This window comes from Melanerpes formicivorus, unplaced genomic scaffold (genome assembly GCF_026170545.1).
Source record: "Melanerpes formicivorus ecotype bairdi unplaced genomic scaffold, bMelFor1.0.p_v2 SCAF_10, whole genome shotgun sequence".
NCBI lineage: Eukaryota > Metazoa > Chordata > Aves > Piciformes > Picidae > Melanerpes > Melanerpes formicivorus.
Genome location: NW_027142362.1, coordinates 9,138,625 through 9,154,473, shown reverse-complemented (window position 1 = coordinate 9,154,473; position 15,849 = coordinate 9,138,625). Strand labels below are relative to the sequence as shown.

General features: G+C 46.2%; 2 protein-coding genes across 2 annotated transcripts in view; both read right to left on the bottom strand.

Annotated features, from left to right (window-relative positions):
• Nucleotides 1-949: 949 nt before the first annotated feature.
• Nucleotides 950-3,948, bottom strand: CUNH15orf61 (chromosome unknown C15orf61 homolog). Its single transcript, XM_068143546.1, has 2 exons — nucleotides 3,566-3,948; nucleotides 950-1,660 (listed from the first exon to the last, which is right to left on the bottom strand). The coding sequence occupies exons 1-2, from the start codon at nucleotides 3,894-3,896 to the stop codon at nucleotides 1,533-1,535; spliced, it is 459 nt and encodes a 152-aa protein (XP_067999647.1). The 5' UTR covers nucleotides 3,897-3,948; the 3' UTR covers nucleotides 950-1,532.
• Nucleotides 3,949-5,565: 1,617 nt separating this feature from the next.
• IQCH (IQ motif containing H) overlaps nucleotides 5,566-15,849 on the bottom strand; it is an 83,144-nt gene continuing 72,860 nt past the window's right edge. Inside the window, exons 18-21 of the mRNA XM_068143543.1 lie at nucleotides 15,218-15,343; nucleotides 13,418-13,479; nucleotides 10,250-10,358; nucleotides 5,566-8,327 (exon numbers count right to left, since the gene is read on the bottom strand). Coding sequence (XP_067999644.1) covers nucleotides 8,226-8,327; nucleotides 10,250-10,358; nucleotides 13,418-13,479; nucleotides 15,218-15,343 — 399 coding nt within the window. The 3' untranslated portion in view covers nucleotides 5,566-8,225. The remainder of the gene's footprint in view (nucleotides 8,328-10,249; nucleotides 10,359-13,417; nucleotides 13,480-15,217; nucleotides 15,344-15,849) is intronic.

Sequence of the window (15,849 nt, the reverse complement as noted above, 5' to 3'; positions counted from 1 at the left end):
TAAACCTTTACAGCAAAGTATCGACGAGATGCATGGCAATGAATGAGCAGTATCTGACTTTAAACTTATGAGCTGCAGTTAAAGAACTCCATCCAATAGGGTGAAAAAAATCAGGCCTGGAAAGATGCTAGCAGTCATTTTTTTGGTTATTAATGAAGCCACTTACGACGTCTCCTCATCTTTGTGACCCATTTAGCTTGTGTCAAGAATATTCTCCAAAATTAAATAGAACAAAGCAAGCGCTTCTCCGATTCATCTGTTATTTAGTGCGGCTCTTAGAAAAGCTTCATTAAGTGGGAAACCAGTTCCATTATGTGGAATTAAGCAAAAAAGTATTTAAATTAAACTATGCTGTAGTCATAGCTTGATAATCAGTTATTTAGGGAATCATGATTACCCTCCAACACCACTTCCTAGCCATTTTACATCCATCTTCCTACTACTGAAAACTGAGGTAATCAACTTCCCTTACCAGAGGTGGGATTTGGAACCAACAGGGTAATTTGCTGGCACTAAAACTAAGCACCAGTGATACATCCTGGACAGGTGTTTTTAGTTGTTTGAACCAACTATCAAATCATTCCCCATTTCCACTACTCAAACAATTCTCTAAATGCCTTTTTTTCTGCCCAGGTTTCCAAGTGAATTTAAGCCATTCCATCATTCTATCTGTCTGGTAGAGCTGTGCTCAGTTACAGCTGTGGAGAGCAGTTATTCTGAATCCAAGGGAAAAAAAAAAGAATAAAAAGAAGGCATTATTCTCCTTCTCCTGTATTAATTGCAAATATCAGCAATTTGTAAGCTAACAGAGGGGATGGAATCTTTATTACTTAGGTTTTCTTACTTACCTGTGAAGCAACCGAGAGTCATCATAAATAATAGTAGCAATAGTAGTAGCAATAATGCAGGCATCTGGAGGTCAAGAATTACAGAAGGTAGAAGCATAAAATGTATTTTAGATCTTTTATTTAAATATTATTAGGAGAAATGTGATACAGCCATTTTAACTTCTGAGGTGGTCATTTTCCACAGTCCTCAAGGTAATTTTGACTAGGCAGCGCCACGGATTCATTCAAACACACTCCACCTACAATCAGTGCATTGTGAAACATCTCATCAGTCTAAACCTAAGCAGCTACATCTTCCCAGAGACACTCTGAAAATGCCCAGTGTATTCACAGCTCCCCTGCCCCATGCCACAATTCAGCTCTTTAAGTTGGCAAATGTATCTCTAAACGGTCACAAGTTTGTTCAGCACTGCCAGTCACTGACTGCCATAAATTCTGAACACCCTCTGGAATATTAATTCTTCTCCCACAGCTTCTATTTTTCTCAAGTTTACTGACCTCTGCAAAAATAAATCTCTTCTGCCCACAAAGTCCATCAAGCTTCCTGAAGACAGCACGTTAAGAGAACACAAGGCACCGCTACAACAAAGTTGCCTTCAGTTGTTTTGAGGTAGAGGGAGCAGACACTTGCAGCAGCTGCAACACAGAAACCCACCGAAAGACGGGTAACTTGAGGGCAGGATTTCAGTACATGGCACCTTCATCTTCTTTATTTAGAAAATAAATAGTAACTGGGCCATGGCTCGTGTGAACAGTCTCTGTGACACTGACAAAGAACCAGGAGCCTATTCCATATAGCAAAGTTGGGATGCCTAAAGAAAGACAAAAACACGTTACATACAGTGACAGCAAGCCAGGAAAATGAAATCCACCTACTGACAGTGAAAACAATGACACAAAAATTAAATCAGAGCTAAAGCATTCCAGCAAAACCTGCCACCTTAGTGTTTTGCCTTTACTGAAATGCTTGCAAGCAGCTATCAGCATCTAGCACCCTTCCTGTTTACCAAGCACACCAGGGATCAGAAAGCAGCTTAAGCAAAGCAACAATATGCAGGAATTCACAGAGAAAGAAAACAGAGAACAGTGGTGTGAAAGAAGCCAGATAGGGTTGTGTATGCAGCCTGATTTCTGCCAATTAGAGGGGAAAAAACCCCAACATATATAGATATAAATGCTGAAACACAAACTCCCCAGGCATCCACTTAGTTATCAGTTCAGAGTTTGTATCAGAGGAGAGGTGGGAGGGAAAACAGGCAGCGATTTCATAGATCATCGTGAAGCCGCTCTTGGGGAAAACCCGATCAGCGGTCCAGACTAACCACTCCAACAAAACTGCAGCGAGCAGGGAGATGCATATACGCAAGTGTATATTGTAATATTTGTATACAACAGCCGAGCTACCCAGCTATTCTAGGTGAGAATATTGTGCTTAGGGAAAACTAAAGAATTCAGTAAGGTACAAACCCGCCAAATTGAACACGCTCTAAAGTTACCCAAAGTGCTTAAGATAGATTCTCTAGGCAGAGCCATCTCTCTTCTCTGGTATGCTTGCTAACAGTTTAAATAAGAAACAGGCAGAGTAGCTGCAAGAAAAGCAGGGAAGATGCAAGGTGTGACTATGTGAAGCAAAAGATAAAACCAGGTTTCAAGTTATTACTAAGAAATCTCTGTGATGACATTTTGTCACTGTATCAGTTGGAAAGCTCAAAAATAACCGAGGAGCAGCAGATTTGTTCTGTAAAATGTTGCTGAAGAAGTGCAAAGCCAAGGAGGTTTACTTTTCAAATGAAAGACGGAAAGAAGAAACGGATGAAACTGATTATGTGACTGTCACCATTTACATCAACGTTGTATCCATATACTAAACTTAGTTAATTATTGAAACATATTATTATTCAATGTCCATTTTTTCGATTAATAAGGTACTGACGGCGCAGTTTTATTTGTATTATAATTTATACTACAGCAGCACTTTTGGATCAAGCCTGGCCCCAGCCCTCCACTACATTAGACACTGCCTGTATGAAAGAGGCAACAAATTAGCCCAGGCACTGTCTGAGATAAACAAACTGTTGTGCTTCCTCTAGCACTCGTGTATTTGCTTAGAGGAAAGAGTTTCATCTCCGGTAACAGAGCACAGACTTTTGTATGGAAAACAATCCATACCAACTGGTGTGAGCCATGTAAATAACAACCGCTGGCGCGTTTGCTTGAAGGAGAGTTAATTTTTCTCTCTCGCAACAGGACAGAGAAACACCAACTCGGTAAAACCCCGAAGAGTATCGATTTACTCCACGGAGTAAGCCCCTAGAGTATCGATTTAGTCAGAGCAGAGCTCCACACTCCTACAGTAGGCGAGAGTATGTTGTGATTCGTTTCCTCACGCCGCCCGGTCAGACCCGAGAAGAGGGGGAGAGGAGGAGGCGCTGCAGGCGGGTTCCCCCGCTTCGGGAGGAAGGAGAGGAGAGGGCTGAGTCGGGAGCGTAGCGCTGTGGGCCGCAGCCAAAGGGCTGGCTCCCGCCGCTTTAGCCTCACCGCCCCCGTGTCCCCCCTTCCCGGGGCCGTCCCTCCGGAGCCCGGCCCGCCCGCCTCCAGCGCCTCCCTCCTCCACCCTCCGGCTGCAGCAGCTGTGGGCTAGCACCTTTCCGCCTGACTCACACCCGGGGGAGGGAAGCTGACGGGAGGCCTCGGAGCCGGGCCGGGCCACGACTCACCGGCGTTGAGAACCTTGAGGGCGGTGAAGGCGGCGTTCTGCAGCGCCAGGTCCTGCGGGGCGGCGCGGGAGCAGTGGTACTTGATGAAGGGGAAGCAGCCGGTGCGCAGGATGTGGTAGTTGGCGCCGTTCACCTTCCAGTTGAAGTGGGAGAGGCCGAACTGGTCGTTGCGCACAGCGCTGTACTTGACGCAGTACGAGGTCCAGTGGGGCAAACGGCGCTGCCGCAGGTGCTGACTCAGCACCTCCGAGGCGGCGGGACGGGACTCCGCCGTTCCCCGCCACAGCAGCAGCCCCACAACCGCTTCGTGCAGCCGCTTCAGCGCCCACATACCGCGGGGACCCCCCGCCTCGGTCCCCCGCTCCCACGGCTGCGGTCGCCGCGCCTGCGCCGCCGCCGCGCCTGCGCCTGCGCCTCGCCGGAGGGCGGGAACGGGCGGCGGCAGGGTCACCCCGGCGCGGCAGCTGGTGCGTGGGGATCCGCAGCCGCGTTTGGCCCTGAAAGCGGCGGGGCTGGCCCGAGGCTGCGGGTGTGCGGGAGAGCGGGGCAGTGCGGGGCGTGCGGCTTCCTGACGGGAGGGTCACGGCAGGGGGAGAGGCACCAAAGCCGCTCCGGAGCTCCGCACTGAGCTGAGGTGGGAGCGGGCAGAGGCGGCCCGGGCAGTGAGTTATCCTGCCAGACAGAGGGCGAGAGGAGCCAGGCGTCCACACGAATGCCAGAATATACAGAAAATCTGTGCAATTACATAACTAGAAATGCCTTTGCTTGCAGCTTGTGCGCTGGCGGGAGCGGCCCCGGTGTTGCTGCAGCATCAACCCAGGTTAACGCACCCTCAGGGAGAATACATTGAACTGCTTTGATTTTACTTGGTGAAATGTGACAGTTGACATCAAGTTAAAGATAGCTCTTTGAAAGTCTTAGACTCCGTTGAAGAGAAATACTTAAAAATCATAGCCCCTATTCCATGATATGTAAATAAAAGCTGAAGTTTTGAACCAGTGGGTGTTTTATTTGAGCCAAAAAGGCTTAGTAATCTTGGACTAGATGATATTTAAAGGTCTCTTCTAATCCAAACCATTCCATGACTCTAAACAGAGAAATGGGAACAGATTTTTCTTTCTAATAATTGCAACCAATATCCCAAGCTCAGCAATCTTCAGCCATTGAGCTATGTAGGATGAATGTGCTAATTAATCAATTACTACCCCAATGATGCACCCTGTTTATTTACTGCAATGTACTACATGTGTGTAGAACCAGTAATTATTAATCATCAGCAACAACTCTGACTCCAGTTCACCTTCCTATAATTAATAGAGCATATAGTTAGCTTTAATATCTTTCTTTATTAGTGGCAACAATGAGGATAGAGAACAAGGTGGAAGCTGATGCTGTGGCTCACTGTAGTGAAGGGCTCAATTTATGTACTACACCTTAAGAGTTACATTCAGCTGTTAGATTTCATGGTCAAAATTACCTCTTATAAAGTGGACAAGGCACAATCTGTTCCTAATATTTAATGCCTGCTTGCCGTAAGAAAATCTGTAGTCTGAAATGAAACAGTACCTCAGATCTTTTGATAGCTGATCTGTTAAATGGGAAGTGATGCCAGGTAATCACTGTGAAATGTTCAGGATCAGGACAGCCTTCAAATTCCAGGGATTTGTTGCCTTAGCCTCAATAGAAGGGGGTAAACCCTCCTGACCTATCAGAATGAGGTATTGGACATCTCTTGGAAAATGGGTAGGGTAAATATTTCAGAAGAGATCTAGAAGTGGTTGTAGTGAGGAACTGCTCTTTGCTCTGTGCTCAAGAGTTGTCATTCTAAAGGGGGAAACAGGCTAAATGCCTTTTTTTTCCAGTAGGGCATTAAACTGAACTATCCAAACCAGGAGATCCAGTTTCCAGTATGAACTCCAGGTAATGTTCTCTCAGGAGAATGACCTGAAATGGGTAGAATTTGTGCTACAGACGGTATGTCATCACAAAAACCAACCCCATGACGTGCTGTCAGCAGAGCACACATCCTTGTTTGCAGCTCTGGCCCATCAGAAAAATAAAACCTTTAATTGTCTGCGTCCTCCACCACTGATGTTGCCAAACTCCAACTGCCTCTCTTGTCCTTCCATACCTTGCAGCTGGGGAACCAGCTTGGGCTTCTGCTGTTTTTAGCCTCAGAATTCTCTGGTGATTTCTGATGAGCAGCCACATCTGGCCTGCCTTTTGTCTCTGCTCGCTCTGTTCTCTTGATCATGTTCTGCAATTCAAGCTGCAGTCCAAGATCTCTCTTACGCCTTTGGTGAGTGGGAATAAACATTCCAGGATAATCATGACTGTATCTCTGACCTTTTATTTTTAAATAACTTCAAATTTTTTCATCTGCTGTATTGCTAAAAGAAAAAATATGACATTTTTGGCCCCAGCAGCATGGGAGTCGAATGTGAGACTCCAAAGCCATTTCAATCCTTCCATCAGCCCAATGCTCAGAAGTGTTAATAGTCATTAAAAACCTTTTCCCCCCCCCCCTCAAAATACATTTCACATTTTGCACATGCTGAGAAATCTCTCTCACCATGGGACCCTCCAGGTCACTTGTTTCCTGCAAAAACAGGTATAGTTTTCTTTTGTTAGAACAGAACAAAGACATAAGGAAGTGCAGGTTTCCTTTACTCCTAGGACTCTGCAGTCTATTAAGTGCCAGTGAACTAATGAGCCTCTCAGGCCTTATGTTGTTCTGGCTTGGATTGAGGCTTCGTTTTCCTTAACCCTTAAGAAACTAGCTTGGTGCTGCTGTGCATTCCTGTGCCTCCTTTACCCCCAGGATTCTGCTTCTACTGACCAAGCAGGGATGTTGTACAGCTTGGGAAGGAAGCTAGGTGAGAACTCTACAAAGAGCATTAAAGTAGGAGAGAGTTCATTACATATGCAGCGAGGAAAATTAACCTCCAAGTAGCACAGAGAACAAATTTAGCTTGTAGGAAGAACTAATAAGCAAGTTGCTCTCTGGCATATAATTTCCTGACAAGTAAGAGATCATTGTTGTACTGACCACAGCCAAAAATACCTCCTTTCATTTCTAACATAAAGAGTAAAGACTTCCAGGAATCTCATTCCTGGGCTGAATTTCCCCTTAGAAAAAAATCTGTCTGGCTCTGGTGTATCTTAAGCCCAAGCCCATGTTGACTTTACATGTCAGAAAGGAACAAAACCAACCCAACAAGAGTGAAACAAACATATTCTTGGGGGTTTTTATTTGAAGCAGGGATCAGCATTTATGCAAACGTTCTCATCTGCAGTTAATTACTCCTGTCACCAAAGCAGAGGAGAAAAAGGCTGACACAAATGATAACACATGAAGAGAACGGATCAAAGACTCAGCCATGAGGAAACCTGGGCAATGATCTTCTGCAACTGCGTGGTGACATTTGTTATTTGTCTTAAAAACTGGTTTTGCCTGAGCTTTTTGGGAAGGAATCTCAAAGATACTTCAAATCATAGAATCATTTAGGCTGGAAAAGAGCTTTAAGATCATCAAATCCAACCATTAACCAAACAGTACCAAGTTTGCTGCCATGTCCCTCAGCACTACATCTACATGGCTTTTCAATCCCTCCTCTTTACAGTAGGGGATGATCTCCTGGCCTGATTTATGGACAAGATTCTGAAACCAGATACAGTACTTCAGAAACAACAGTATGAACATCAGGGGCATTTATCATGATCATCTGCTTTTCAGCAGTTGATTTCTGAGCAAGAAGAGAGATTAATTCTAAACACACATGGAAACTGCAGAAAGGAAGCCAAGTGCCAAATCCTACACCAGGGTCAGGGCAATCCCAAGCATGAATACAGGCTGAGCAAGGAGTGCCTTGAAAGCAGTGCTGAGGAGAAGGACTTGGGGGTGTCAGTTGATGAAAAACTCAACATGAACTGGCAATGGTCACTTGCAGCCCAGAAAGCAACTGTGTGCTGGGCTGTATCAAAAGAAGTGCGGCCAGCAGGGCAGGGAGGTGACTTTGCTCTGCTCTGGTGAGACCTCACCTGGAGCACTGCATCCAGTTCTGGTGCCCCCAGCACAAGAGGGACATCAGACTGCTGGAGTAGGTCCAGAGGAGGCCTCGAAGATGATCAGAGGACTAGAGCACCTCCCCTATGGGAATAGGCTGCAAGAGTTCAGGGTGTTCAGCCTGGAGAAGGCTCCAAGGAGACCTCAGAGCAGCCTTCCAGTACCCAAAAGGGGCCTAGAGGAAAGCTGATGAGGGACTTTTTACAAGGGTTTATAATGATAAGATGAGGGGCAATGGATTGAAGCTGGAGGAGTAGAGACATAGACTGGATATTAGGAAGAAATTCTTCACAGTGAGGGTGGTGAGACACTGGAACAGTTTGCTCAAGGAAGTCATGAATGCCCCCTCCCTGGAGGTGTTCAGGGCCAGGTTGGATGGGGCCAGTGGAAGGTGTCCTTGATTATAGCAGAGGGTTTGGAACTAGATGATCTTTAAGGTCTTTTCCAACCCAACCCATTCTGTGATTCTATGAAATACGCTGCCTCAGTTCCTGTCACTTCAGCTGCTGACGCAGAGGGAAAACCAAACCTGCTCTTACAGCTGAGAAGCCTTTCCAGAAGCATAAAACAAGGCACATAAACATTTCCCTTTAACTATTCTTCCAGAGCATCTGCTGTTGAAGGTTGCTCCTCTTCCCACTCCAGTGTGTTTCCTGCTGTAGTCCCTAGAATGGCTGCGATACCTTGCACTGCCATCTGCAACAGAGTCGAGGAACATGAGTTATTTAATGGGCATTACAATGAAGTGCAGCAGGCAGCCTGCACAGCTGCTTGTGCCTGCCTGGGATAGGTAACTGGTGTGACACAGGACATGCTGCACCCATTAAAGTTACTATTACTTTGGGGGCAGGTGGGGGAACTATTAGGAAATAGGTACAAACCTCAGGTAAATACAAAGTACACCTCCGTGCAATCTGTAATTGTAATTAGCCAGCAGGTGTTCTTTCATCTGTGTAAATCATTGTTAACTCACTAGGAAGTTCCTTTGGAGATTTTTTCTTCAGTGATTGCTTTTTACTCCCTCATACTGAAAAGTAGGGTTTGGAGTTTTTTGTTTCTTCTCTAACAGAATCACAGAGTTGTTTAGGCTGGAAGCGACCTTTAAGATCATCAAGTCCAACCATTAACATCACCACTAAACCATGGCCCTCAGCACCACACATAAATGTCCTTCAAATCTCTCCAGGGATGGGGAATCCATCACTGCCCTGGGCAGCCTGGGCCAGGCATTGACAACCCTTTTGGGGAAGAAATTGTTCCTCCTGTCCAACCTAAATCTCCCCTGGTGCAGCTTGAGGCCATGTTGCTTGTTCTTTGGAAGAACAGATCAACTCCCACCTGGCTCCACCCTCCTTTCAGGGAGGTGTAAAGAGCCAGAAGGTCTCCCCTCAGCCTCCTTTATTTCCAGGCTCAACAACCCCAATTCTCTCAGCTGCTCCTCACCAGACCTGTTCTCCAGACCCTTCACCAACTTCCTTGCCCTTCTTTGGACACACTTGAGCATCCCAATGTCCTCTTGGAGTGAGGGCCCCAAAAGTGAACATATTAAAATGTACTTGGGTCCAAAAGCCATCTCCTCACACTCTGCTTGCCAGAGGAGAATGCAGGCACACTGGAAAGCATCTGATCTAAATGACATTCTGTGATTTAAGATATAAATCTGTAACAGTGCTCCCCTTCACCTTTGCACAAAAGGATGAAAGAGAGGATCTCAGAAACTTTCTGAAGTTAAAGGTGACACATTTCAGCAGCAGAACTCCCTCTGGAAAGTTCAGCTATTCTCTGGAATCAGAAAGCAGCATTGTAATGAGCGCTTCTTGCAGGGCACAGGGTTGGATTCATTATTGCTTTCCTGGCTCCTTTTGCCAGCAAGGTCATCACAAAGGAGCTTCTAAGTAAAGGTGGGTGCTCCTGAGGGAACATTCCCAGCCTGAGGAGCCCTAGTGCTTTGTCCTGCCTCCACCTGCACCACCCCAGAGCATCCTCTGGCCCTCAGGGATGGGCGAGTGGAGAAAATTGGGAGCAAAATTGACTTGTAAAGTGGATGGCAGGATGAAAGATGTGAACTAATGGATTATGTGGCTGCCTGCTTAGAAGAAATTCAAGGAGCTATTAGAAATTAAGAAGTTTGTTCCTAAATTCAGATTGTTATTTCAATGGTGTCCCTTTAAAACAGACAATTGTGACAGCTGGCCCCACCGTAGAGGGGTTCAAGGCCAGGCTGGACAGGGCCTCCTGGTGTAGTGGAAGGTGTCCTTGCCCATGGCTGGGGATGTGGAACTGGATGATCTTTAAGGTGCCTTCCAACCCAAACCATGCTGTGAATCTCTGCTAGAACTGACTGAGGCAGCTCCTTTGCTCCTGGAGAGGACAGTCAGGAGCATGGCATGACAAATCGCTTCAGGCTCAACTATTTCTCTTTTCAAAGCAAAAAGTTTCCAACTCAAATTTAACTAACAGGCTCATTGGGAGACTTACCATATTGACCTAGACACTGCAAAATGCAGGCTGCTCCCAATAAAAAAGGAATGGTTTAGCACTTGTTTATGATACAGCATGAGGTATTTTCAGCCCTTGTACAGAAATTAACCAGGATCGTTAGTTAATTAACACCTCACCTTAAAATTGGTCTCGCCTTGCATATTAGGTGGTGATATTTCTTGATGGATGATGAAGAGATTGCGAGCAAAGGTCAGGAGGACCCCCTGGAGATCCTCTCCGATTGTTCTGTTAATGATATCCAAACAAATGAGTTTACCGATGATTCCCTTCACATGCTTAAAAACAATCACCCTCTCATTTGTGCCTGTCTGCTGATGGAATTTAATGAGTGCTTTCAATCTCACAAGGTGGCAATCTTCAGGGAGATATGAAAGATGAGGCTCCATTTTAACTTGTCAACAAAAAGGATTTGTGCAATAAATAATTTTTATTAATCAACTTGGCAGAAGGAAGCGGTAAGGGTTCAGCTGCTCCAAGTAAAAGGCTACTGTTGAGTCAGGACTGAGAGCAGAGCACTCTGAAGACCTGCATCAGTTCAGAACTGCTGGTTCTGCCCACAGCTTGTGCAAGACATCTGAGAAGCAGACATTGCAGCGTTTGGTAGGTTGCTGGAGCTTCTGAGGCTTTGGTTTCCCAGTGGCACATGCAGACTCTCTATACATATCATAGAATCACAGAATGGCTTAGGTTGGAAGGGACCTCAGAGATCATCTGCTCCAAGTTCCCTGCCAGTTGGAAATGGCCTTGGAAATCATCAGGTCTAACCCTTAACCTAACACTGCCAAGTCCATCACTAAACCATGTCCCTCAGCACGACATCTCTGCTGCTCTGAAAACCCTTCAGGGATGTGGACTCCACCACTTCCCTGAGCCAGGCCTTGACAGCTCTTTCCATGAAGAGACGTTTCCTAATGTTCATCCTAAACCTTCCCTACTACATCTTGAGGCATTTTCCTCTTGTCCTATCACTTTTTCCCTGGGAGAAGAGACCAATCCCCACCTGGCTCCAGTCTCCTTGCAGGGAGTTGTAGAGAGCAGAATGCATCCCCCGAGCTTCCACTCCTCCAGCATCTATTGTTCCAAAGGACTTAGCAAGAATGTAGTCAGGATGCAGTACCCCTATCATAAACCATTTTCCAAGGTGTGGCTATCACAGGGAGAAGCTGACCCAACAGTCCACATGCCCTGAAGAGGGCAGGTTCTGCTCCTCTCCTCAGCTCCTCCCCATCTATCTCGCACAGCTCTCCTGCTCACTATGTACCCTCTATGGACTGATTCTACCTGAGCCTCACAGAAAACCAGTCCAGTAACAGAGAGCTTTCTGCTGAGTTTTTGTGCTGCATCAACTCCTGGAGAGGTGCAGACATGCCAGAGGCAGTGCTAAAGGAAGGTCAGGCGGGGAGGAGGATTCCAGAGCTGGGAACAGGGAAGCAAAGTGCTTCACCTTTGAGTATCAGGGGGCTGTCAGGAGAGTTCAGCAGCTTATGGAACACTTTCAGCTACCCAAACCACTTTGGGAGTGGCTCCTGTAGATATTTTACAGGTTCTGTGTGCTGATTTTCTTTCAGTTTTATCTGACAGCTCCATCCTGTGAGCTGCCCACACTGTGACTACAGGTGGGTGCAGTACCCTAAAGGAACACCCAAGCTGGGAACAAATCTGACTCACTTGTACCTTACCAACAGCCTCATCCACAGGGAGCTTGGACAGGCTGAAAGAATCACACCCTAGAAACAATCTTTAGGATTCATTTAGGTTGTTCCCTGTGCTCAGGCAGGATCAATGCTCCTTACATCATCCTGACAGAGGTTTGTCTCATCTGTTACTAGAGGCTGTCAATGACAACTGCACTGAACAATCTAATTAGTTCTTCACTTCCCTTACTACCAGAAATATTTCTTTTGCTGAGCATGAATCTCCCTGACTGCAAGTGAAGTTCAGGTCTTCTTGCCCTACTACCAAAGACCTGGAAATCAGATCTTTCCTTCCCACAGAGGCTTTTTATGTGTTTGAAGATCATTTTAACAGACCTCACTCCTGCCTCCTCCTCTCTGTCCTCTTTAGCCTGGCCTTTTGAGTCATGCTTCCTGGGACTCTCAACATTTTCTACTCATGTCTCTGTCCAGAATGGAAGGATTACTTCTGGTGTTTCCAGGTTAACATTGTTTACCTCCTTCCATAAGATAATGGCATTGTGACTTGCAGGCTGTAAGCCACCGTACCTCTCAGACCCTCTTCTGCAGAGCTACTTGTTCCTCACCTTCATTACTGCTATCTCTGCAATTTCTTGCTCCTGGTTCCAACTGGATGGCATTCTGTTTTTCAGATAGTTTCTTCAGTTTGTCAGATGGTTTTCAATTGTCCTGCCCTCCACAATACTTGCCCAGTCCCATCCAGCACTCAGGGAAGCTGTTTCCTTATCCAGGCCATGCTCCAGCATCACAGGAGTGCAGAACAGACTGAGAATAGGCTGTCTCAGCCCCTCACCCATTACATGTTGTTTTGACAATAAACTTTACATCAGTTCTCTCCATTTGGTGCAGATGATGCTTTCATATGTCTGAAAAATTACCAAACTACCAGAGTTGTTGCTGCCTGACTGCCAGTGCTCACTTTGTGAAGAAAGAAGATCAGGTGTGTTCTCACAGAACCTCAGCATGGTGGGGATGGGAAGGGATCCCTGTGGATCATCCAGCCCAACCTCCTGGCTAGTTACCCAGGACAGCTTGCCCGGGATTGCAATGGTCAGGTGGGTTTGGAAGCTCTCCAGAGAAGACTTCACAACCTCTCTAGGGAGCCTGCTCCAGGGCTCCAGCACCCTTACACCAAAGGACCTTTTCTTCATATTCAGATGGAACCTTCTGAGTTCCACTTTGTGTCCTTTGCCCCTTGTCCTGTCACTGGGCACCACTGAAAAGAGTCTGGCCCCAGCCTCTTGCCCCCCACCATTCAGCTCTTGCTGAGCATTGACAAGATCTTGTTTTAGGCTTTTCATCTCCAGGCTACACAGCCCCAGGTCTCTCAGCATTTCCTCCTCACAGAGATACCCGAAGCCCCTCAACATCTTTGTAGCCTCTGCTGGACTCACTCCAGTCCTGGGGACCCAGGATTAAACACAGTACTTTAAATGTGATCTCACTAGGGCACTTGTTGAACTTCATAAGGTTCCACTCCCCCAGCTGTTTCCAGCCTGGCCAGGTCTCACTGAACAGCAGCACAGCCTGACAGGGTGTCACTACTCCCCCAGCTGTTACCAGCCTGTGTCACTGACAGGGTTGGCTTACATCATTCCCAGTCTGTATCGCTTCTGGTCTTCATACAAGATAAAAACTGTTCCCTGTTTCTCCTGTTAGAGAAAAAGTCAAAGTTGCTTTAATTATTCCTAAATATGCCATAATTACAATAACTGTGTTACACAGGAACAGTGTGTATGTAACCTACCTGAGAAAGGCTGGTTTGAGCTGTGTGCAGTGGCTTGTGCCTCAGAGTAGGTAGGTTATTGCTCTAACTTACTGTAGAGAATACATTAACTTTATGACACACAGCAGAGTCTATTCAATAGCAAATAGTTTTTGTTCCAGAGCAGTAAAAGGTGTCCCTAAGTGTCTTAAAAATTATCTCCACACAGTTATTTTTATCAAGAGACTGGTTAACTCCTAAAAGCCTTAACTAAAGACAGTAATAATGTGTTTAACTTTTCCTGTTCCTAAAGCTGATACTTCACCTTAGATATACACAGGACATGACCCTGCATTAACCTTCTGCTCAGGTCCCTCACAGGCATGATGCTGGTGACAGTCTGGCCAGCAGCCAACCTCACAGACTGACTGTTAGATGTGCTAAGTGACAGTTAGGACATGTCACTGTGAGAGGCCTCACGAGCTGCTGTCCCTGGGAGGGTTTGTACTGACAAAGCCTGTAAAGCCCTGCAGTTCCCCCTGAAGCCCTGTGCCCTAGGATCTCAAATCTCCGCTGCTGTTCTGTCTCATCTAACAGCTTCCAAACCTTCCTTTCAGCTCTGCTCAAAAGCTTTAACCACTCCTTTCCTAGCAGAATGCATTTCATGTCTTCATTCCTCTTCTTGTTCAGTATCACCCAATCTCATGACCTCTAACGGTCTATCTTCTCGTATGGGTGCACAGGTGTGCAAAAGGGCCCTATGGTGGCCAGGAACTCTCAGGAAAACTTGATGCTGGCAAGGATCCAAACCCCTGGTGACAGCCACCATCCTTTGTGCTGTATGAACAACCCCACTGGGACAGCACTCTCTTGGTAGTCTCTGAGAGAGACCCTGTCTCGCTCATTCACAGAGTGGGTTAGGTGGGAAGGGACCTTAAAGATCATCTAGTTCCAACACCCCCAACATGGGCAGAGACACCTCCCGCTAGCCCAGGTTGCTCAAGGTCTCATTCAGCTTGGCCTTGAACACCTCCAAGGAAGGGACATCCACAACCTCCCTGGGCAACCTGTTCCAGTGTCTCACCACCCTCACTGTAAAGAGTTTATTCCTAATCTCTAAACTAAACCTGCCCTCCTCAAGCTTTAGTCCATTCCCCCATCCCTGTATCATTACAAGTCCTTGTAAAAGGTCTTTTCTGGGCTTTGTTGCAGGCTCCATTCAGGTACTGGAAGGCCACTATAAGGTGTCCCCAGAACCTTCTATCCTCCAGACTGAAGACTCCCATGTCCTACTCCCTGTGGTGTACATAAACATGGTGAAATACTCCTCATCCTTCACTGCTTCATCCAAATCAGGTATCTCAGCACTGCAGCTCTTCACCCCAGGTAAAGAAGGCTGTGTTAAAATATCAGACTAATTTACACAGCAACTCCCTTATTCAATTCAGAGTTCATTACTTGGCATCACAAAAACAAAGTAGAATGAAATCAATTCTGATTTATACCAAGCTTTCCTCCACAAGACAACTGCAGAGCAACAAAGAACTGCAGAGCAATGCAAACATTCTTATGCTAAAGAGAGCGCTAAAACTTTATGTGGTGCTAGGTGGTTTCACTGTATCAGAGTTTACATACAGCAGCCAGGCAGAGTGAACATCCTGTTTTCCACTCTTCCCCTTTCATACCTGGAGGTCAAATCCAACACCACGAGCCTTACACATCTGGAGGAGAACGTTGTAGTAGGTCCCAGAAAGGCTGGAGTGCCTCAGCTGAGTGCTTGCTACTGCACACCAGTTGCTGAGTGGAGAAGGCTGGAGAACACAACACAGAAGTCTCGATTTTCACATCAGGTTATATCAGAAACTAACAATTTAGACTGGGTCTCAGGAAGAAATTATTTACACTGAGGGTGGGGAGACACTGGAACAGGTTGCCCAGGGAGGTTGTGGATGTCCCCTCCCTGGAGGTGTTCAAAGCCAGGTTGGATGAGGCCTTGAGCAACCTGGTCTAGTGAGAGGTGTCTCTGCCCATGGCAGGGGGTTGGAACTAGATGATCTTTAAGGTCTCTTCCAACCCAATCCATTCTCTGATTCTATGATTTACTATTTAAAATGGCTTTTTCTCAGTGACCTTGTGTCATTGTCAGGCTCCACTTGGAGGAATCCCTGCTCATCACAAGGTCTGTTGAACAGAGATGTTTCCATGCAGCAAAATTAAATCCTCACCTCAAACTGTAGTAAAACCTTGTATGATAGATGAGGTCTATCAGATCTATGAGGTCTGTAGTTTAAATTTAGAGAGTCACATTTTGGTATTG

Coding starts and splice junctions, on each gene's coding strand:
- CUNH15orf61 (XM_068143546.1), bottom strand. CDS start 3,896: ATGTGGGCGCTGAAGCGGCTGCACGAAGCGGTTGTGGGGCTGCTGCTG. Junction 1,661..3,565: donor CCTCAAGGTTCTCAACGCCG/GTGAGTCGTGGC, acceptor GTCTTTCTTTAG/GCATCCCAACTTTGCTATAT.